This window comes from Apostichopus japonicus, chromosome 9 (genome assembly GCF_037975245.1).
Source record: "Apostichopus japonicus isolate 1M-3 chromosome 9, ASM3797524v1, whole genome shotgun sequence".
Lineage (NCBI taxonomy): Eukaryota > Metazoa > Echinodermata > Holothuroidea > Aspidochirotida > Stichopodidae > Apostichopus > Apostichopus japonicus.
In genome coordinates this window covers 27,134,824-27,158,693 of record NC_092569.1, presented here as the reverse complement: position 1 = coordinate 27,158,693, position 23,870 = coordinate 27,134,824, and the positions used below count along the sequence as shown (strand labels likewise).

Sequence of the window (23,870 nt, the reverse complement as noted above, 5' to 3'; positions counted from 1 at the left end):
CCAGCTTGTCATCGAAACCCACCAGGCTCTATACCAGCCAACGATATATTATATTAACATCTTTATCCCTCTCTCTAAATGGAATTTAAATGCTTAAAAATGGCTATAAGAGAACATGCATTATCTGAAAATTACCATAGTTCCGGGACACTTTTCCTCTAGGACTCTAATAACTTCCGAATAAACTATCTGCCGTTGTAAAATGGGTCAAAGAAATATATGAAAATACTGCAGTTTCTGTGGACCCCAGGGGCATTTGTTCGACCATTTGTACCCCGACATAAAAAACAGTGGCCCAGAAATATTGCTATGATTTCAGGGTCCTGGTCCAATAGTGAGAAACAGGGCCCTTCACCCTAACGTCATCTGAGGAGAACTTAACAGAAAGTTATAGATTTAAAAAAAAAAAAAGTTATTTACGTTGTCTCAAAAATTCGGAATCAAATTTTAAATCCCCCAAAATTTGGGGCCCACGTTCGATGAACCTCGTGTTTCTTTTATTGTTGCGCCACTGTATGTGCCGACCTTCCCTACAGTAGAAAATACACTGCTTCAAATCTGACCACTTCCTGGCCACTTCCTCGGTCAGTAATCACTGGTCATAACCGAGATGTGTATCTATGTGCGCCCACGTATGGCACGAGTCAGGGTGAAAACGAAAACATGGGGACCTTTATTAAACAGATTATAGTCCAAACGAAGGTTGTGCTCTTTGTCCGGGGATAATGTCCTTTTATTGGAAATTAAATGAATATGAATGACGTGTCGAAAACAAATCAATTCAATAGTTACTGACAGTTTATTCTTCGTTCGCTATTCAATACATTATTTTAGTTTCAATGGCTGTGTGCAGGACAGACGATCACAATGATAATTATCGGCTAATGGATTTATTAAGTACGTAGGCCTACTGCTTAGTTAATTATGTTATGAAAGTAACGTACTAAATAGGAGTATAAAATGAAACGAAATAAAAATACCACTCCAACGCCTACATGCCCAATTCTCTACTCTCGCATTGGTTTGAAACATTTTGCTATAGTCAAAGATGATCGTTTTTTTTTTTTTTACGTAATTGTGTTATGGGCTCTCTTAGTACTATATGCGTAGTGGATTGTTGGTTATTCGATCCACTGTAAGTCAGTGCCGGTAGGATTATCCAATAGGCACACGTGGAAAGCAGTTACCGGCCGCGAAGGTCAACTGAAGGCGTCTTCTGGGCAGACTGGTTTCGACTGCGCCTGTAAGCTTACAAAGTCGTCGTATGATAACACCGACACCCCCCGCCCTCCCCCACTCCCACCACGACATCGACCCCAATACACACTCAAAATTTTGTTTATTAGACTCCAGAAGTGTTAATCTTATACGGTTCCATTCAGAAATACATCAACAGTGGCGTAGGAAGGTACTTTTTAGTGGAGGGGGGGGGCTGAGGACTGATGGCCGGGATGGGGAAGGGGTCTAAGGGGAGGGGGTGTGATTTTTTGGGAATTTCCAGGTGGCCTCAGATGCAATTTGGTGCAATATAGCACACTTCAACCCACCCACTCCATTTTGTATATAATTTTGCATTTTCACCTGGCCTTAGATGCAACTTGGTGCTCCAAATGAGATTTTTTTTCTCATTTGGAAATGAAAAGGGGGTTTTCTGACTTGCGAAGCGGGGGGGGGGGGCGGAATGATACATCCGCCTCTCCATATTTTTCACTGGGGGCGGCGCCCCACAGACACCCCGGTTCCTACGCACTTGTACATCAATGCATCACACATACTGATGGTTACTCATTGCAGCAGGTGAGACTCATGAAGAGAAATGAGAAACAAACGTCGAAAAAACTGGAAAGAATATCTAATGATTATATGTTGTGTTTGATGTTTTCAGTATTAGCCTAAGTGTAAATTAATATAATTCTATTGTTTCATTTAGCCAGGTTGATGAGTCCGGTAGGCTCACATCGTCTTTACGTACTGCTCTGAAACAGTTTTCACAATGAGGGTGTGTACCATCTAAGTACCTGTTCGTATTTAAATCACTTTGATTATGATGATCTCTATCGAAACATGTGGTATATGTTCCAAGTTCAGAGTTTTCAAGAACGATTTGACTACTTCGGTGCTGTGAAGATGTTCGTGATCGTGGCCGTGGTAGTTCATGGTCTCGATTTCTGCGTCTGTAAGATTAATGTAGATATTTGTGGTGTTAAATAAATAAACAATAGTTATTATATCCATATATTATATATAGCATTGAAGAGTACATTATATGACAATAATAATTTCACAGTATGTATACTAATCGAATCACCCCCTCTATCATAGCCTCTTGAAAACGAAAAGCTCACGAATGGAAATCATTTCGCGGAAGTGGTTAATATAGTGTACATAGGGGAAACCATTTCAGCGACAATACAGGTACAAGCATTTCTAGACTCGAACGGCGAAATATTGAACTCTTGGAAAACATTAACCATCACGTTATAGTTGAACCTTCCTTAGCAACGTAAACGATGAACGCATATTTAAAGGTATCAAAAGGTATATTAATATTAATTAATATAAAAGTTACGTCTCAATCAGAATCCTCTTCAGAGGAAACGAAAACAAAGTATAAAAACACATGAACAGACACAGATAGACAGAGAGACACAGATGGACAGAAAATTCAATTTTGACAAATGAGCAATGAATAAAGTAACATTAAGCATAAAACAAGAGACGTCAGATGAAAGACAAGCGCAAAGAGAGGATCAAAGGCTGTCGAGATCAACTCTGAGGGGTGTTGTAATTATGTTAGGTAATAAATAATGGTGGTGAACAAGGATGAGTAAGAAATACAACATATGAGAGACACTGAAGGATGTGGGAGACGATTAGGAAGAATATGGGGGTGGATGTTTAGTCAATCCCTTCTTTGATGTTGAGGACATGTGATTGAAAATGTGAAGGCGTCGAATTCACAAACATTCTCTGCTGAGGCGAACTGTTTCGGGTCGTTTTCACCAATTACAACATCCAACACAGGCACAAGACAAGGGTCACAGTACTTGCACTCTTGTTAGGCCTCATGTCATCATTTCGTGTTGAAGTTGTAGCATTCAGGTGAGACCAAGACTTTTTATTGCGACATATTCACGTCAACACTTTGAAGAATTAAACTCCAGTTGCGCGAAATTTCAACCTTGTAAATTGAATACACTTTATTTCGGATATGATCCTGCAAGGCATTTACATGCTATTGGTTAGCGCCAGGGCCAATACAATACTCTTGAGCAGAAAATGTTTCTGGGTCCAACGCCTTCGAACCAATCAAATTAACAGTCCTTTCAATTTGAGGTTCCTTAATTATTATTATTGCTCAGCATATTTGAGTTTCTTGACTTACATATGATGATACATGTAGGCCAGTGATAGACAGCAAACAACGGCCATGAAAAGGAACGTCCCGAATACTCCATAAATACAGTTCCCTTTACAAAGAAATGTGGATACAACTGTAATGATATAATAAAAATAGTATAAACTACTGTGATAATGTTCTACAAGTTGTGTCCGAAAAGTGAACACCTTTAAGTTATTGGCGGGTAAACAGAACAGTACCTCAAGTAATGTTAACATTAAAAGTCGTCAGAATGTTAATTGACTGATTGGTTTCACTTTTGTCAAGCATCAGTATCTGTTCTTTACGTGTCATTGTTGTTTGCACATTTTTCGTTAACATTTATTTAACTTGATTATTTAATAAATTGTGTTACTTAATGTGCAGAGCCCATTGGTTTGCCAATTTCACGTCCTTTGTATAACTTGTCCTTTAGTCCATATTTCGAGTGGTAAATATTATTAAATTACCAATGACTTACGTTTATTGTCACTTTTCACAAACTAACCTAAGACCCATGTAACACTATTAAGATCGATACAAATCCTTCACAACACGATAAATTCCGGTCAATATCTTTCCAGTTTCAGCAGAAATACCAAATTTTGAGCCTTCTTGAATCGATAAGCTCATAATATACATGGAAGCTATTCAATTGTTAAAGATTATACTATTCCACGTTATATGAAAACTTACCATTCACTTCGTGATCGTCTTGCGCAAGGCAACTCGAGACATTAGCGGAAGCTGCAAAATGAAATCATAGTCGTATAAATAGACCTATTTGAGAAACACACCAATCACCTCATACAGACTTGTGGTAACAATTCTAACTGAACAATTGGCCGGGGTTTGAATCCCGTTTCGTCCTGGATAATATTTCTAACTGGACAATTTGCCTCTTGTTCCAATCCCGGTATACATCTTTTACCTTTTATATAATTTATCTTTGAAAGAGTTTCCATACCAGCTACTCCTTGTCACTTTCCGTGTTCATGCACTGAAGAAGAGCTAGTATGTATATATATATATATATATATATATATATATATATATATATATATATATATATATATATATATATATATATATATATATATATATATATATATATGTTGACACTAGTCTCAACATATATTTCGCTCTGTCCACCAGACATAGAGCACTCTGCGCCAAGATAGACGCCAAACAACTTTACTTATATTATTTATTTAGAATAGAAATAACGCAAATGACGCCCTGTAATATGTATTTAATGTATATGAAAAAGCAAGTATTTCGGACCGCCTGGCCATTCTTCGGTTGCTTAAATTAGCAGCCTATACCGTATACAATATATTCTCAAAATCGAACTTCCATTCTAGTTTTGATCCCCTGGACAGACAATCGGTGTCCTTGGGCTAGATGGATACGGTGTATGCATATAGCAGCCGCCCGGGTTCGAATCCCGGTGTAGGCTAGAAGTTTTTCAACTGTTCTGGATTTTACTCATTCATATTATTTATACATTCATTTGCCTCAGTCATTTTTCCCCACTTCAGTCATTTGGAGGAGTATAAATATATTGGAAAAGTGGTATTCACTTCATAAGTTTCAAACACAGCAATTTTAACTCTCTTAAGCACTTTGATTTGCTCTCAATGAGCAGACAATTGCCCTCTCACAATTAAAGGACGCTTTCTTTTGTTTGTCGAATGAATTGAAGGACGTTATCCTTATTATACGAGAAACCTTTCGCGTTCATGACCCTAATTGTACTTAGTTGCATAATTTGCTTGAATATACATGCACCATAAGGCAGTAAAATGCTTATTGATGTTGAAACTACAGTGAAACCTGTAGAGTCCGACAACGCCGGTACCGCAGGTTGTTTGAATGTGAGATTGAAATCGTGTAATGGATTTTCTAAATGAAGTACTGTTTGGCGGTATTAGAACGGACTGCACACAATGTTTAATAGAAAATAATGCGAAGTGCTTTAGCATTCATGTGCTTTCTCTGCGATATAGTGTCACGTTTACTGGCAACTTGACGCGAAAGTTTCCCTATCATACATCATGTTACATGTGCTGCTGTGCAGTATTATCCGGTAAGGACATTTTGAATTGAATCAGGAAATATTAGCATGCGAATGATAGAAATCTGTATAAACCACGATTTCTGTCACTTATGAAATTCTTTCATTACATCTAGCGAATGCGCTGTGATACAAACCTGTATAGTTAAACACGGCTACTGAATTTTGCTGACCGCAACACGTTGATTCAAGTCCGCCATTTTGGCAACTGCTCTGGCAATAACCATCATTTAAGCGAAACGTTGCTTGAAACTTTGTTGATGTGTTGTAACATAGGCAAATATTATCATCTGCCAATCCAAATGGTAAATTATTCCCTGCTTGTTCATGACAAAATGACGAACACGTTTTTTCATTGAGGTTGTTGGGAAAATAACGTCCGGCAAAAGAGTTGTTGGAGTTTCGGTCAAAGAAGTAGCAACCTACATAAGAAATATCTGTTAAAGGCAAAATGAGCGAACAAAGTTTTATTTCATTTCATCTCATCTCAACTCATCTTATCCTTGCTGTGTATATTTCGTTTAACATCCTTCAAATTGATCTGTGTACATCAATAATAAACGTGTGTGTGTGTGCATGTGTATCAATTACACAATGATCACAAAGTATGGGAAATATTGTTCATATAACATGGTATAGTATGATGAATATTGTAGCCTATATATTGTATATGTATACACACCGCCCCTCCAAAGAAGAAACGTTTCATTTTAAATCAATTGACATCCACTATAATACATCTAATCCACTACATACGGAGTTTACATAAAAACATCCATGCACACCAAAAAGATGCTATGTACATATCCTTAATGCAAGGTAAAATATAAAGAAAGTAACTTACATATTTTGTCTGCTTCAAGCGAAGTCGTCACTACTACTAACAGAATTAAAATCTTGAAATAAAATGAAATCGATAGTGTCATCGTCAACGTTCTAGCTTTATGTACGGCCATAAAAAAATGTTGTGTTTCACGGACTACAGGCCATTTTCCTTGACTTAAAGTTAGCTTCTGTGTACAACTAAGATACTGTTGGACACCTGGACTAGTACTTCATTAAACAAAGTGAAAGCATACATATACTTAGGATGAACGTCGGTTTCTGTAGTGTAAGGAAGAACTGACTTCCTTGTTTATAGTTCCATAGTCTTGGCCAAGTCGTTTGTAATACTCTTTGTCAAAAATATGAATAACAATATTGTTGTTTGCATAGGTTCACGCCCCTCTTTGGAGTAATGTACAAGACGTTTGTATCAGACAGATCCTCGGTCTTGTAAAATACAGTGGGCAAGCACATTCGTGCTAGGCAAAAACGGACTCTTAGGCATGTGCAGTTTGCACGCGAGAAAAAGAGTATTACAAACGAGTTGGCCAAGACTAACCACGAAAGTGCTTGCCTACTGTATTTTACATGAGGGGGCAAAATCGTAGACTATTAAATTCCGTCAATTTAGCTGATGAGCTTCATTTGCCTAAAGGGTGATTTCTCACGAAATTAAAAGAAATATAGGAACTGAAACCTGAACTGATAAAAATTTGTATTACTTGTCTTAAGCTTATAAACATCAATACTGCGCCTAAAGTCATCATTAAAAGACTACAATCAACAAGTTCCATAAAACTCAATTGTCAATAACTGGAATCAGAGTAAACCTGTTGAGAGAATTCTTGTTCAATGGTTAGTAAGGCTAATGAGTAAAACCTTCAGATACGAAAATCACACTCATGTGCTATGAAACATGTACTTTGTCAAGCATTATATATTATAGGTAATATATATATATATATATATATATATATATATATATATATATATATATATATATATATATATATATATATATATATATAGGTAATTCTTTGGCCACTTTTCTTTGTAGGGCCCGTCTCGTCCCTAATTGTATGTAACTGGGAGAGGGGGTAGGTGGAAAGGTACATTTCCCCTGTCCTGACCCTTTGACTATGCTACTGTGATCGATTAATAAGATTAATATATATTTTTAATTAACTATTAATTAATATATAATAATAATCGATTAATAATAAGATGTCTTCATAAGATATATTTTGATGGAGCTAGTAACTGTTAATTACATGCTAGTATATTTAAAAATAGAACTCATCAGTAACCTATGTCTAGAAAACTGAAAAATCCTTAACCATCCAAGACCAGTATACTTAAAAGCCATAACTGATCTTATTCCTATGATACTGTATATATGTGACTTTTCCGTTGTTATTAAATAGCTAGAATGTATAAATCACGTCCATCGATTACTTTCAACCATATCCACTGCATTTTATACGTTCATTCGTAGTAGTCCGTTGCAATGCGTAAGTAATCAATGAAAACCATTACTTGGCATCTACGTGCTTGGACACTACAGTATATGTTAATGTATTGTAATGTTACACTGACACTTTTGTTATTGGCACTTCTGTGTTATTAGAGTCATCAAAAAATGTTGGCAATAAAAGTATTCTTCTTATTTTGTTTAACATCTGATTGGGATGGGGTAGTACGGTAAGTAGTAAGAGGGCGAGAGGGGGGGGGGGTGTTGCAATGGCTTTATGCTTTGTCGTTTCGTTAGATATGATTAACGATTAACATCTAAGATATGTGTTACTAAATATTTCTAATTATATGAATTGTTTTGTTTTTAACAAAGACAAAGATAATGTTATCATGAATCATGATTAAGTCAACGCTAGTTTTATGACACGCTGTACTACGACTGTAACAGCTTGAAAACCTCCTCGGTTACGTAATCCGAAATTAAAAGGAAAATGGAAGGGCCTAGGAAGCGTCCGAATCCTACCACACGCCTGTGATATGCCTCACACTGGGAAATGTGTAACGTTACAGTGGCGTAGGAAGGTACTTTTGAGTGGGGTGGGGGGCTGGAGACTGATGGCCGGCCTGGGGAGGGGTCTTAAGGAGGGGGTGTCCCCCTCCCCTTTGGAATTTTTTGCATTTCCAGGTGGCCTCAGATGCAATTTGGTGCACTATAGCACACTTCAACTCCCACTCCATTTTGTAAACTTAATTTTGTATTTTCACCTGGCCTAAGATGCAATTTGGTGCTCCAAATGAGATTTTTTTCCCATTTGGATGAAAAAGGGGTTTTCTGACTTGCGAAGCGGGAGGGCGGAATGATACTTCAGCCCCTCCACATTTTTCACTTGGGGGCTGGCGCCCCCCCCCCCCAGCCCCCCGGTTCCTACGCCCTTGTAACGTTGAAACTCCTCTTCTAACACATCTGACACAATTGAACAAAGCATGAACAAGAGGGTTAATAACTCTTTACTTTCTCTCTGTTGTTAAATGTCAAATACTACGGTACCATAACACCATTAGTATCTCCATAAATCTACTATTTCCGATACCTTTCACCTGCCAATTGCTGTGTCGTGCAGCCGGTATATAACCGTGAATTTTCTCAGACTTATCAACAACCCTGCTACTCCAAGAACCATTAGTAGCGCTCACAATATCACTACACTGTTTCTTTCGGTGCCTTTAACACGTTACGTAACTTAACATATGGCTAACCTCATCAGCCGTGACCTTTCTTACACGCACTGACCGGGTGCACCCAACATAACAAAACTGTCACAACAATAACTAACAATTAACAGAGTTAGCACGCATACATTGTTAAAATATAACTTTAAACAGTAAATAATTGAAGAGAATAATAATGGACTGCTTTAGAGCTGTTTAGTTATGAAAGTGAAAGCATGCTAAGTAGTTTGTTGCACAACTGCACTGTTAACACTGTTGCAAGTAAATAATGCTTACTTATCATCATGCCATCACATTCCAACCATATCATGATGATTTCGAAGATCACGGTTCTGTTTTTATTGATCGGAATTCCATGCAGCTGGTCACAAACAGGTAATGTGATATGTAAACAAGCTCATCATAGCAATCACAATTTGGATACCTTCTTGGTCTGAATATATTTATATGTGTATATATAAACAGATATTTCGTCTAGAGCCGGCTATGCTTTTACAGTTATCTAATACATGAATCGTCCTAGGTGCGTAACTCCCTCCATTCATGTAAGTCTCTCCTGATTTAACGACAATCGCTAGATTTATCTATAACATAGTTTGTATTACTATATCTGCCTTAAAATAAAGAAATAAAATCATGTCATTTAATTACGAGGAAAGTACTGTAATAAGTTAAAGTATATTTTCTCTCTCATTGAATTTTGATTGCTTCTATCGTATATAGCGGAAGTAGAGCATTAAGCAAATCTAAATATCACAACATTGAACTACATGAATCACTCACTAGTTAAAAAATACTTATTTGCTTTGACTAACGCGGTATTAATCTGTATTTTTTTCGAAATGTTTATCATGGTCAGGCACATAAATTGTCAATATTAATAACTGTCAATATAGTTTTTACTCAGTTGTAATAAACCTTTAACATGTTCATAATGTAAATTAAAGTTTATTCCTACTGACACTTTGTCTTGAAACGCTGACAAAATGACAACGTCCGTCTGACATGATTTTTAAAAGCCAAAATATCTTCAGGTGTAAGCGTTTTCTTTCAACCTCCATCAAATGAGACAACGGATCTCATAGCTAAAATTTTCCCATTATCTGAACTATCAATACATCGTTTAAAGTTCTAAAACACTTTGCATTCAATTAAGGAATATGTTTTGATAAGTATAGTAGTAAAAACGACTAGAAGACCAGGGCCTATTTTACAGGCGCAAATCCATGAGTTGGGCCGGATACCCATCCATTTGTCAACCCCACCAAAGTTTTGAAGCAGTTATTATAGCAAACCTCCTGCATGTAAACGTATTTATGAACGTAACTTCTAGCCTCAACGTGCCTCATATTGCACTATTCCGCTATTAAAAGTTGTACTCCCTCGTCTACATGGGCGTTGGCGTCAATAAAATAAGTGCCACACAACCTACTTGGTCAACCACTGATATAATATATGTTTTTTTTCTTTTACTAATTTGAGTGCAATGACCGCTGTTATTTGGTAAGGATGTATAGAAAAGCTATGGGATGGACTTTCGTTTTACGAATAGCGTCACAATATGCATGTCAAAAAGAAAGGGACCGTTTTGATATGAACTATGATTTTGTTTTGAAAAGTAGATTACTTTGTCTACTGCATCGCCTACGTTCATTGTTCAAGGTCATACTGTATATATATACTGGAAAAGCTCGTGCAAAGTTCCGGGTAGAAACCTCTTAGCAATGATAACAGGATACTTACTAACCTTCCCTATGTAATCAATAACAAAATCCATTCTGCGGGTTAATTGATAATCATAAGATTCAATGGAATGTTTCCACATTAAAGGAATATATTAATCTTTGACCTTTCAAAACATGTTTGTAAGTTGTTTTAAAACAAAACCGTGATTGAATGATTATTCGGGAAGACAGGAAGCTTTAAAATTATATATTTAGTAAATTAACTGTCACCAACATAAAGAGTACCATCTCATTACAGTTGATATATATTTGTCTGTTTTGCTGCCGGTTGTGCCACACAAATAAATTATCCACAGAAGAAGACAATATTCTTAGAGGGTACATTGCCGCTAAATGAACATTCCAGACGTATCTCGAGAACATGATACAATGTTAAAAAGGAAACATAAAGCGTTGAGAAACATTTGACATTATATCCTTAAAGTTTCTGGATTAGTGAAGGGGTGTTAATATCAAATGATTATCTAAATATTAGAGACGTATGTAGAATATGTAAATTTCTCCTGTTATTCCATATGCATATTCATTTAAATGTTAACTAAATGAATTGCTGCGACGATCTTCCTACCCTGAGATAATATCATAAACCGTTACGAGCTACTAGGGAGATGCGGGATGCAATACAAAGGAAGATATGCAAAATCCATTCCCATTACATGATTGTCGTGTTCGAGTTTATGCTAGATACCGTATGACATATACTTGTATATCACAGGTTACGTATACCTTGGATGTTACAAGGATGTGAAACCTTTTGAAGAGAAGGCACTCCATGACTTCGGTGGATACATTCCGAACAGGTTAACTGTGGATTACTGTTTCCAATCGTGCAACGACAGTGATGGAGGCAAAGCCTACGCCTACTTTGGATTATCAGCGCCGTTTTGCTTCTGTGGTAGATCGGATGCAGATTACGCTCGATATGGACCTCTGAGTGAAAACCGATGCAGCGGTACATGTCCTGGAGATCGTGAGCAGAAGTGTGGATCTGATGAATCAATAAGGGTGTTCCGAAGTAAGTCTATAGTTTAGACTTAATAGTGATTTATTGCAGAATACCAATCCATCCATCCATCCATCTATCATTCCATCCTTCTGTCTATCTATCTTACTGTTTTAAATTGCATTCATTTAGGCCTAACAAAGGTTCGTTCAAAATATATCCCTTTTCGAGATCCGGCCTTAGGATTCACAAATGGTGACAAAGACCTTCCTTACTGGTTTCAAACATGGTTAGAGTGTCCGTTTATCAAGTTAGACGCCTGGGTTTGAGTCCCGTTTAAGTTTCAAAGTTTAAGTTTTTTGACCATGCTGGATTGAACAACTCGTTTCATTCACTTTCCTTTTGTTACAGGAAATGATACTTTATGCAACACTATGCCATCACTAGCTAACGGTGAAGTCGATCAAAATGGTGTTGTTGCAAGATTTAGATGTAACCCGGGATATAGGCTTCTTGGTGAAGAGTTTCTTACTTGTGGCTACAACTACAACACAGCACAGCATGTATGGAATGGAATGAGCCCTGTATGCAATACTGCTATCGTCACAGACACTCCAAAACTACCTACACGGGCTCAAAGAGGTACAGTCATGGTAACGTGACTTGTAACACATGTTGGAAACGACATCAGTGATTCATATATTACAGTGTTCAAAATTAAATGGCTGGTTAATAAAACGAGATGAGAAATTAAAAATGAACATACATATTTGTTTTATCAAGATTTTGCTTATGTGTGGTCAAGCTTCAAGAAGCTATGGCAAAACCAGAAGGGCAGTTTAATGTTTGGGTTATGTTTTACAAATGGTTAATACAAAAGGCTTTCATCCTGGGAACCCTTCGTTATTAAGGCATTAATTATGAAACTTGTGTTCCATTCTAACTACAAAGGTCAATAGGACCACATTTTGCCCAACAATACATTTTCAAGTTCACCATATTTTATAAAAACGTTGTTTTTATAATATCGTTTTTAAAAGCAGTTCCTCGTTATTCTTTCCTACAGTTCCTTCTACTACACCGAAGGTAACAATGCAGAAACGGACATCCACAACTCACCCAATAAAGACTGAAACTACAACACAAGTTATCGTTCATTCTACAACAAAAGGACAGGGAGGTACTGTAATGATACGCAATACAAATGTGGCATAAAGGAAGTTCTTATATGGCCAATTGCTATGGATGGTCCAAACAAGTAGATATATGAAACGTTTTCAAACTAAGCATTAGCCTACATCAGTTTCGTCACAGATTAAACAGTAATGCTTTTTGGCGTTTATTATAGGCTATGTTTCATTGGCCAGTTCTCAATAACATGCTGGAGGTTGACTTTCTCCAATTGATGAAAGTGCATACAAGGTTTACGACATGCTGAACAGGGTATGTCTACATTGTCTGTTAGTAGTAGACCGATTCTCCTTGTATGCCCGTATCTTAATTGTGGAAACGAAAAACAGTCGTGCTTCAACCATGTCGTTGCATACAGTGGAATAGATAAACGCACCAGTTGAAGGAGTTGTATTTAGAGTAACATCTTACCATAGGACAACAAATGTTGGTTAGGAAGGCAATGTTGTGTTCCCTTTTTTATAGTTTGCTCCGGATTTCTGTTTGCACCATCGAAAGGTGCGTGGCAGTGTCCTAACATTTGATCTATACTGAAGTCCATATGACAAAGACGTCACATCTGTCTAAATGGTGGTATCAGTACAATTCGAGGAAAGGAAAGCATTTGGCACATACACTGCAGTCTGATAAATGCACAGTTCATCGCCAATGCAACCAATCATTTATACACAACTGTAGAAAACAATTGCGTTTGCACCTTGTTGACCCTAATGATCACACTATATATTTAGAAGATCCATAATATAATCTTTCGTTTTACTTTACTATAGTGATTCCTACAACAACGAAAAAAAGGAACGAACTCAATACCAAAGCTTCCACAAGGACCTCCTCTAAGCCAACATTGACAGGTATAAGTTCATCTTAATATTGAAATAATTTCTTATTTTTTGGACACTGGCGTTTATCCCCAGCGCTACAATAAACGTAAACGTAAACAAGTTCATAAATGCCCAATGGTATTAATATCTAAAGCTTCACTTGTATTCTTTATCGGGAAAGGTTACCTTCATTCAATATCTTTCAATGTTTTGAAATCTCTGGGTTATTTGCCTTTTGGAAAGGACGAAAGGCATTTTTGATAGCAAAGGGAGTAGAACCAACTACCACAGGACTGCATGTAACGTACTATACGTACTTATCTATTCAGCTCTTCACAGAAGGGATCATATCCAAGTTTCATTCGAAGCAACTTCAGAAATGGCAGGGAAGAGATATTTCGACATATTTTGCTGTAAAAATATTTGTTAATTTCTAGTCATTCCTGTTAGTCTGAACTTATATAAGGTATTTCTTGTAGTTTAACTATAAATGAATTATATATTTTATACGGGTAATATGAGCTAATGATAGTTAAGGTAGAGCTTCTGAACCTAATGTAAAGTATATTGAATGTTATGAAATCATTTATAGTTTGATTTCCTCTTAAATTGACGCCATGACAGTTTTTTTTATGTTGGTATGCATATATATATTAACGTTATCTCACTCCAATCATGTATTAATAAAATTCAGTTGAAGCTCATTTTTTGTTTTTTGTTTTTTGGTACGAACAGACCCAGTACAACGGAGCACCAAACAAAGGACCCAGACTGAATCTTTAAAAGAAAGTGGTAAGAACAGAGATGTGTTAATTAATCCCTGGTGAGATTTACCCGATGATTAAATCAAATGATGTCAAATTATTAGCAAGAAGCGAAATGTGAAAATAATTGATGTTTTACCAGTGATTTAAAGATGCATTTGCACTGAAAAGTTTGAATTAAATATGGATTATAGATTGCGTTGAACTATATCATATGAACATTATACATAAGAACTAAAACCGTCCCTATGGTGAACTTCAATTTATAATTCTCTTTCGGTTTTCTTTACTCTCACTTTTAGGGACACCTAAATTGTTTACGTCATCAGCGTCCCTGGTCATGATGTCAATAATTACCTCACTTTCGTTGCTGAAGATATTTCAGTGAGAAGTTAAACACACAGCTATACGTTTTATTCATACTTAAGCTTTAACTTGAAAAAACTAATCAAACATATTTCTCTAATTTTTATATATTTTCGTTATCACTGTTTAACCACATATTTTCTTTTATCTTTTACTTATAAACAAATTACTTATCCAACATTTTAGTAACTCCATTCTAGTGTCGAAATTTCATGTGTTTATACAAGTTGCCGATTTCATTCATCTTTTTAGATATTAATGATAATGATTAAAGATATTATGAGATATTAATTAAATAGCTTGGGTTACATAACCATAAGTATTATAATTCTTATCACTTATAATCACTTATAAGAACAGATGCAACTTTCTATGCTAAATTTAAAGTTTTCTATTAGTTTAATCCAAGTATGATCAGGTGATACTTTTTTTACGAAAAATAGACGACTTTCTCACCATTTCAAACATATTTTTGAATATGATTAAATGGTTTTGTAAATGTATTTGGAGATTCATTTTATTATCCATCATCAACAATAACTGTTATGTTTTCGTAATGGGGCACATAGTTCAAGAACAGGGATGTGATTGTAATGCAACCACTAGGTACAGTTGATCGAGGGAAGCGGAGCTCAGCTAGTACAATGTGGCGTCTAACTTTCAAAGGAATTAAGTTCAAGTATATCAAAATGAATACAAACACACTATTCTTCTGGTACCACTCAGGGTAAATAGTATTTATTTACCAATCATTTAATACAAGAGCAATACTAAATACAGACATTAACTATGAACAGTCATTATAATACAAGGCTCAGATTCTACTAATACTACTTAATCTACTAATACAGAGACGTGACCATGCATCTCATTCACATTGCATTGGTCCTTCAGTCTGCGAGTACTTTCTAGTGGCGAAGGGGGAGGGGGTATATCTACACCGCTCCCTCGAGTCTCAGGACCAAGAGTGGGGTACCGGCGTGTAACAGAATCGTCTACCTGCTTCGTCTAGCACAGTTATCAACCAGTTCCTCACTTGCAATGTATATATATATGTATATTACATTGGTAACCTTAATACTGTTTGTAAGTTAATACAAATAATATATATCATATTCTGGTTTGTCACTACTGTAGATGTATAGCAGCTTTGAGCGTCTTGGTAAATGTTCAGCATACACTACTTATGTTTTTAAAAACTCAGTAATTACAATATAACTATCAACGAAGGGACAAGGGGTCGACCATTTCCTGCATTGAGTAAGCTACATAACAAAGCGAAATAAAACAAGTATATGAGAAATGAAATATTAATATATACAAGGTCCAACGTGACTTAGGTGGCTCTCCTACCTAACTAGCTTGTTTTAATAGCCTACCAGAGATCACAAATTGAACAGTGTGCTGCACTTTAGCAGAACTTGAAACAATCAAACAATGGGGCTTATAGACACAGAGTCACTGAACACTAGGAAGATTACAATGTAGGGAAAGGTAAATGCAAATAAAGTAGCGGAGGTAATCCATACAGATGAACACAACTATAGACATTATATTGGAAAATATTAAGTGCAATCTTTGTCAGTGTTCTTTTAATTGTCTAGAAACGCCCGTCGAAATACTTTGCATTTTCAATGGCGCGCTTGACTAGGTGGCGGGAAAGGTGTTTAAGAATATTCATACTAAGATGGATGCCACTGAGCCGTTTTGATCCATTACCGTTAACATAACGGAGCTCTGGATATCGGCTGGCTTGTCGATTAAAGTAGCCAGAATATCTAATTGTAAACCATTTTGTTTTTATTTATGCAGGTTTTTGATGTCAAAACCGCACCCTTATAGACGTTTGTATTTCTATGTATATGGCCTAACTTTGAATCAAGAATAGCAGTGGCCCATTCGCGATTTAAAAATCCAATGGATTTGGCCCTAGATACGACGAAACACACTCCCTCTCTAATAACAAAAATCAAAAAAGCATTTTGGACTTCAAATGTTGCATTCTGAAGCATCCTCACACTATAAAATAGTTCTTGAATTGTTGTATAAGGTTCGGGAAATTGGGCATTAAAAGTAAACAACGTTTACCGCAAACATGCTAAGCATGTAGGTACGTTTGTGGTTGCATGAAAGGTTTAATTGCGTGAACAAGTACTTACAATAATGTGTACGTTGGTGCATTGAAATTACGGAAACGAGGAGCATATAGGTTTGCTATATTTTGGCTGTGCTATGCTTATTTTCTGAGAATAGACTAAAGCAGAATAGCATCATCATTTTAGTTTTATCTTTTCTAAGTCTGTCATTTACACTCTAGTTTGTGATTTGCTTGTTTTAATCAGCCAATTAATAGATAGAGTAAACATGAGTCTTCCCTCGCCTCAATCATTCTAAATGTTGAAGCTTTTCAGCGGGACTTTGGAAGAGAAGTCGGCGGTGCATACATAGTAGGTTCATATAAGATACTACTGCAGTGTTGTTACTATATGGTTATTGCGATCAATTTACGACACAAACAGATGAAAAGAAACAAGAACATCAACAAAAAAAATCATAAATCCTACAATCTTTCGTGTTTTAACCGTACAACAGTGAAGCGAGGGAACGAACTCAATACCATAGCTTCCACAAGACTTCTTCTATATAAGCAAACATTAGCAGGTATAAGTCAGTACATAGTAAACAAATGTTCATACAATGTGTGGTACTATTTATCATCGTCCTGCAATAAAAGACAACTGAAATGTTAAATGCTGATAATCTTATTTAAAGTTTTACCTTTTATTTATTTATGAGAAAATGTAGCCTTTCTTTGGCAAACTTTTGAATCTATGAAATGTAATCATATATCTTTATGAAATTAGTCAAAATGTTTGATTGCAATGATAGTCAAACCATTTACCCCAGGACGACCAGCTTTGTGCTCTATCTACCAAACTGCACAGAAAAGACAATGGAAGATGGAGGGGAGGGGGAGGCGAAGGGGGATTATATTTGGAAGGTTAAATTTGAAAGTGCTATGCTGAATGTGTGTATGGTTAGAAGTTAAAGGGGGAACAGATCATCTACATCAGCAGTGAAGTTCAAAAGGGGAAGAGAATGTGACGGCAAGCTCCCTCTTGCTGTTACTTTCCACCTTAATCTTCCTCCTATTCAGCATATCAACCACAACATTCTCCTTACTTCAGATCCTGCAAAACCCATCATCTACCCAGCTGTATACAAAAAGCCTTGACAAGTAACAACGTCATCTGAAATATGTTAAGGAAATAAGACTTAACAACCATACATGAAAGACGAAAAAAAGGGTAATCTGTCAATTCTGAAAAAGTCTTGATCCTTCTCTTTCTTCAAAACTTGTATGAACAAAGAATTTAAGAAAATTCTGATTAAATAGCTACTAGTTTCTTTCTGAAAATTGTATGATCACAATTCCTTTAATGGCAAAACAGAGGTACAGCATCATTTCCGGTTGTTGTTTCCAGTGAATGTCTCTAAATAGGCTACATGTGTTGGCGATTCTCTCGAACGCCAACGAAAGACCATATAAGGAAGCGACTCTCGTTTCGGAAGGTAACATTTGACTTTCCAAGACTGTGAGTTGTTTCTGGATAGCCTGCTTCGAAATTTTCATGGAAGCGACAATGAGTCAAATCAATAATTAATGTCAGAACAAGTGTAACCCCAAGTTCATCGCTCCCACCAAGAGGACACTAGTCTTAAGGGAAGCAGGGGTTCTTCGGCTGTAATGGGGTCAACTACCTGCACCGAGATACACGGTCTTTCAGTACAAATATATCGACAATGCGCCTCGTGACATACATGGACCCTACTTTACTACTTCTGTAACTACTGGCTGGTCTGAGACAACACACAAACAAATAGATTTACACAAAAAAAAACATATGTATTGCTATGCAATGTATTTATTCATAACTAAGAAGTAAAGAAAGAAGCGAAAAGGGTATAGTAATGGAGAACAACAAATTTCTTGTATTCATCATAAAATATTTAACTATCAATATCTTCTTTCCGGATATCACACTAGTAGGTGGTAGGGGGTCCCTCCCTCTCTAGACCCGCGCGGCCGTCTGTACGGCCTGGGGAACATCATGGCTTGGTGGAAAAGGGGCATCTTATGACGAGGGTGTTAGTCACGCCCACCCAAACCCGAAGGACCTGTACAGAAATGATAAAGCAATTTTCTAATGGTGATTTCTCCGACATCCTATCGACGGCTGAGGGCTGTCAAGCGAGTGGCCTCAACTTACATATCAAAAGTAACTAATTCAATGGGCTCAGTACCAACTACAATTCGAGACGAATCTACGATAGTTACATCCTAATCATTAATGCTAAATAAAAATAAAATACATGACATAGGTAATAAAGCTCACATCTAGCCGACGTTGCAGTCAATGACGGACACTATGGAGTAAGTCTCAGTCAAGTGCTAAGTGCCCTAACCCAATTACCAGCATGTACCTAATAGACAACTAAATGAATATATACTAAAATAATACAACACCGCATATACCCTTTATGATAAGACTCTCATATATATATATATATATATATATATATATATATATATATATATATATATATATATATATATATATATATATATATATATATATATATATATATATATATATATATATATATATATATATATATATATATATATATATATATATATATATATATATATATATATATATATATATATATATATATACATATACATATCATAGGTGCCACCACACATGAACAATACTATTAAGGGTCAACCTCTGACAAGAACTGACACCAAGGGAGCTACAGAACATGCATCAGCTAAACAGGATTCCACAAATTCTAATATACATAGGCTTAGTGTTATAACTGTACATAATACAGAAATAATCGTAACGGGATCAACAACATTGGCTATATGTCATTATCAATTGAAAACATAGTTATACTAAATTACACAATGGATAGTAAAGTACATCAAACGATTGTATGACTTTAATTAAATTAGACATAAACATCTCTGTGTGCTTGGAGTCATCACATGAGTCTGAACATTATTATACTAAGAAGCTTTCTTCTGGAAAATACAAAGTGGTTCGTACCTGTACATAAATTATAAAGTTATTTGTTATGGTGATGTCTCCGGCATCCTATGGACGGCTGCAAAAACCAAATAAGCAAATAAATGAACCAGCTGATAGGCTTACTCATCACCGGAAACACCAGCATTGCTCAATAACCACTATGGCACCAGGTGTCAACAACTTAGTGACGTAGTCCCAGAGAACGATTTCATACACAAAAAGGTGAACACTGCAGATCTCTCTCTCTCTTTCTGGGGACAGCCTAGCCCGCTCATGGGTTCTGTGGTGGTTTTTTCTTCTGGGTACACAAAGCAATGTCATTCCAAGAATACAGGCTTAGTCATAAAGACTTTCTGCAATGAAGTGACAGTCCATTAAACTCCGTGAGCACCAATAATTTTTAGGGGGAACCTAGCACAGGGAGTGGGAATCTAAATCTTAGTACTTCCTAATTTACCAAAAAAAAACGGGTGCTACCCAAGCGTAAAGGTAAATTACAATACTATCAGTTATGGGAGTTTAGTTAGAGATAGTTTGGAGATAGAGAGAATTGGTATGTTACATTTTGTTGTCGTAAGCCTGAAACCTCAGAAAAGTTGTAAAGCTGTATGTATCTATAGGTCCTGGTGCCCAAATAAACAGCCAAAAAGCCACTGTTTCCAATATTCATCAATGATGATACTTACCTGTCTCATATACATGCACTCTTAGCTACCTGGCATACAACACTTGACAATACTTTTGTACAGGTACGCCCCTGCTAACCCGGGGGTTCAATTTTCTGCTCCTTCCGGGTCTACCCAATACCAAATATCAAGAGAACCTCTCACTAATTCATAGTTGAATTGCAAGTTGTAAAATCCTAATATTTCTTCAAAAAAATGTGACAGTTTTAGGGAATAGTTTAGTGTTCAAATTTGCATAGCACATTGCTAGGCTCTGAATTATGTCTTCCATTGAATAATTTATTTACAGAGTTCTTGTTTAGAAAACTACAATATCTTTACAATTGTACAGCAATTAGATCATTAGGTATAGCACTTTGCAGTGTGATACCGGATAAAGTATTCCCTGGATTCAACACTTACTATTATCCATGAGCTGTTAAGTTTCACACAATGAATCAGAGATGCATATCTCAGAATTATAATGTGAAGAGAAATTTTAAGAAAACTAGTAATTATGATCAAGAGGGTAGCTGGTGTAAATTTAGACAAAACTTAGAAAAAACCCTACGCGTTGTTCAAAATATCCAACATCTCTCCTTTTTTGAAGCCAATATCTTTTTCCTTTCTTGCTTCATAGTCGTAAAGTGCACGATACTGATTAACTGTCAGGAAGACAAATGAAGGAATACGATTAAGGAAAAAATAGACAAACACAAGCAACATACAGTGATTCTATGACCAGATTATCGATATATGCATATAGAATTTGTACTACAAATACTACAGTTACCATGGCATCAATCGGGGTGGGGAGGGTGGGAGTGTGGGGGAGGATGGGGAAGGGTGGACGAATGGTGGGGGAGATGAGTAAGAGGAGAATGCAAAAAATGGATAAAACTGTGGTATGGTTGTGTTTCTTAAACAAATGTTATTGGCAGGGGCAATTTTTTTTTGGATAACCACATTTTCTCCAAACTGGGGAGATACAATTCGTCACCTAGCACTCTCGCCACCTCGCACTCTCGTCACCTCGCACTCTCGTCACCTCGCACTCTCGTCACCTCGCTCTCTCGTCACCTTGCACTCTCGTCACCCTGCGTTCTCATCACCTCGCACTCTCGTCACCTAGCACTCTCGTCACCTCGCACTCTCGTCACGTCTCACTCTCGTTACCTCGCACTCTCGTCACCTCGCACGCTAGCCACCTCGCCTTCTCATCACCTCTTACTCTCATCAACTCTTACTCTCGTTACCTTGCACTTTTGTCCCCTCGTGCTCTCGTCACCCCGCACTCTCGTCACCTCGAACTCGCGTCACCCCGCACTCTCGTCACCCCGCCTTCTCGTCACCCGCACTTTCGTGACCTCACACTCTCGTGACCTCGCACTCTCTTCACCTCGCACTCTCGTCACCTCGCACTATCGTCACCTTGCACTATCGTCACCTCGCACTATCGTCACCTCGCACTATCGTCACCTCGCACTATCGTCACCTTGCACTTTTAAGTTGCTCTTAAGGCCTAACCACAATGCACAGTAAGCCGTCATTCTTTGATGACGTCAGGAAGGAACAACTCAATCGAGCAGTAGCACTCTCTCCGTACAACTGATGTACTAAAGCACATTCAGTAAACAACAATTTCATTAGAATTTCTCAACAAAACCGAAATAAATCAAAGAAGGTTCAATGACAAGGCCGCACCCTAATAATTTTCATCCGATATTCACAGCAAAGGAATTACAGGCAAGGGAAAACTAAAGAGTAAATAGGGAAGAAGATGATATACATTGATACATTGTTACTATTACTTTAGCGTACACTATAGGCTTAGCTTCAGTGTGCTCTTTTAGCGTAGCCTATGCCTCTTTTTAACCCCAAAAAAAATTGGAAAAGAGAACTCTTGATGTTTTCGTAACTTGACCTACAGGTGCCTCGTTAATATTTTAAACTGCGCTGTGCTTATAGGAAATTGCAAGCCCTTCTAACGTTCTAGCCCTATCAACCACATCTGAATATTTTCCACTGTTAGTATACCACACTGTAAAAGACTGTTACGAGAGTTGTTTCTCCCTGACGTCATCAAGAAGGAACTTCAGGCGTATTGCATAATCAATGGCGGCTAACTGTGCATTGTGGTTAGACATGAGGAGCCAATTTTCAAAGCGAGTGTATTCAGTCCAACAGAAAACTGTTAACTTTAAAACTGAATATTATTTAGTTTTGATATTACTGAATGATATAAATTTTCTTTGCTTCCTGCCTTCGTTATTCCTTTAATTAAAGTGACTAGGCTATATTTAGTCTAGTCTGTACAACACACAGACCATTAATAAGTTACTCAGATGCAATGTCACAAATCCCAATTAAGGGGGAGGAGGAGGACTAAATATTACAGCCTACCAAAAAGTGTTGACAATGTACTATTTAAAATATTGTCATGGGCAAATGGTATTGAATGTCAACCAAGAATTCTCTTGTTATTTATAATGAAGTTAAACGAATGTGTTTCGGTTTCGATTTTATCATTTATAAAACAATGGATTAAAACTTAACACTTAGACCTACTTGTCTGCCACTTAGGCATACTTGTCTACATATCTTAAAGGTGAATGTCTTGAAAAACGGATTAGCTACCTAGAGAAACTTTACCAGCACTCACCTTTCCTTTCTAACATTTATCAGCTAAATCTCTGACTAAGATTGTCATTCTTTAGATAAAAAGATATTTACTTCAGGATCTGATAAGAAAACTGTGTACTACACATTACAGTATGGCTCCAAGGTACAGTGTATAAATACTTACCAGTTGAATACATAGAGATAAACAGACACACATACCGTTATCTTTGAGGTACGGTATGCATGCACACATGCATGCATGCTTCTCGGCCTTTTGGCTAAGATCATGTGTAGTATCTGTTCCCTTTCGAGGGCAATGGTGATGCACACCCGTTGATGATCACGCAGCCACAGTCCCGATGCAAGGGGAATAGGGCTGAGAGCGGATCAGTCGTTTGGTAGTTTGGTTTCGTGCCCAGGTTCTTTCCTGGGCGACTTTTTCTTAACAAAAACATGCATATTCAAAGATAGAGGGTCAAATCACAATGTGAAGGGTGAACTGTACTCTAAAAGGTTAACCTAAAAGTCAAATGAGCACTGGACATGGGTCAAAATGTTGGTAAACAGGGATCTTAGCTTATTACAGAACCCAAACACTGTTAGCACTGTGAGAAACCAGTGTTAACTGTGTTAACTATCATTGTCAATATATATCAAGTAAACGGTC

General features: G+C 36.9%; 1 protein-coding gene, 2 long non-coding RNA genes and 1 pseudogene across 3 annotated transcripts; 2 read left to right on the top strand and 2 right to left on the bottom strand.

Moving 5' to 3' along the window:
- Positions 1-780: 780 nt before the first annotated feature.
- Positions 781-6,791, bottom strand: LOC139973556 (uncharacterized). The gene is made up of 5 exons (XR_011795245.1): positions 6,301-6,791; positions 5,594-5,893; positions 4,076-4,126; positions 3,386-3,494; positions 781-2,174 (listed from the first exon to the last, which is right to left on the bottom strand). It is a non-coding gene; the product is annotated as an uncharacterized lncRNA (long non-coding RNA).
- A 2,409-nt stretch (positions 6,792-9,200) lies between these two features.
- On the top strand, positions 9,201-17,714 carry LOC139973948 (uncharacterized). The gene is made up of 7 exons (XM_071980840.1): positions 9,201-9,359; positions 11,445-11,744; positions 12,084-12,314; positions 12,739-12,852; positions 13,634-13,714; positions 14,420-14,476; positions 14,751-17,714. The coding sequence occupies exons 1-7, from the start codon at positions 9,269-9,271 to the stop codon at positions 14,834-14,836; spliced, it is 960 nt and encodes a 319-aa protein (XP_071836941.1). The 5' UTR covers positions 9,201-9,268; the 3' UTR covers positions 14,837-17,714.
- A 1,077-nt stretch (positions 17,715-18,791) lies between these two features.
- On the bottom strand, positions 18,792-21,248 carry LOC139974159 (uncharacterized). The gene is made up of 3 exons (XR_011795411.1): positions 21,153-21,248; positions 19,935-19,992; positions 18,792-18,993 (listed from the first exon to the last, which is right to left on the bottom strand). It is a non-coding gene; the product is annotated as an uncharacterized lncRNA (long non-coding RNA).
- A 2,213-nt stretch (positions 21,249-23,461) lies between these two features.
- LOC139974603 (U2 spliceosomal RNA) lies at positions 23,462-23,538 on the top strand (annotated as a pseudogene).
- Positions 23,539-23,870: the final 332 nt, after the last annotated feature.

Bases quoted from the DNA above. Each gene is read 5' to 3' on its own strand.
- LOC139973948 (XM_071980840.1), top strand. From the start codon at position 9,269: ATGCCATCACATTCCAACCATATCATGATGATTTCGAAGATCACGGTT. The intron at 9,360-11,444 runs GTAATGTGATAT...TGTATATCACAG, and splicing joins ATGCAGCTGGTCACAAACAG to GTTACGTATACCTTGGATGT. The intron at 11,745-12,083 runs GTAAGTCTATAG...CTTTTGTTACAG, and splicing joins ATCAATAAGGGTGTTCCGAA to GAAATGATACTTTATGCAAC.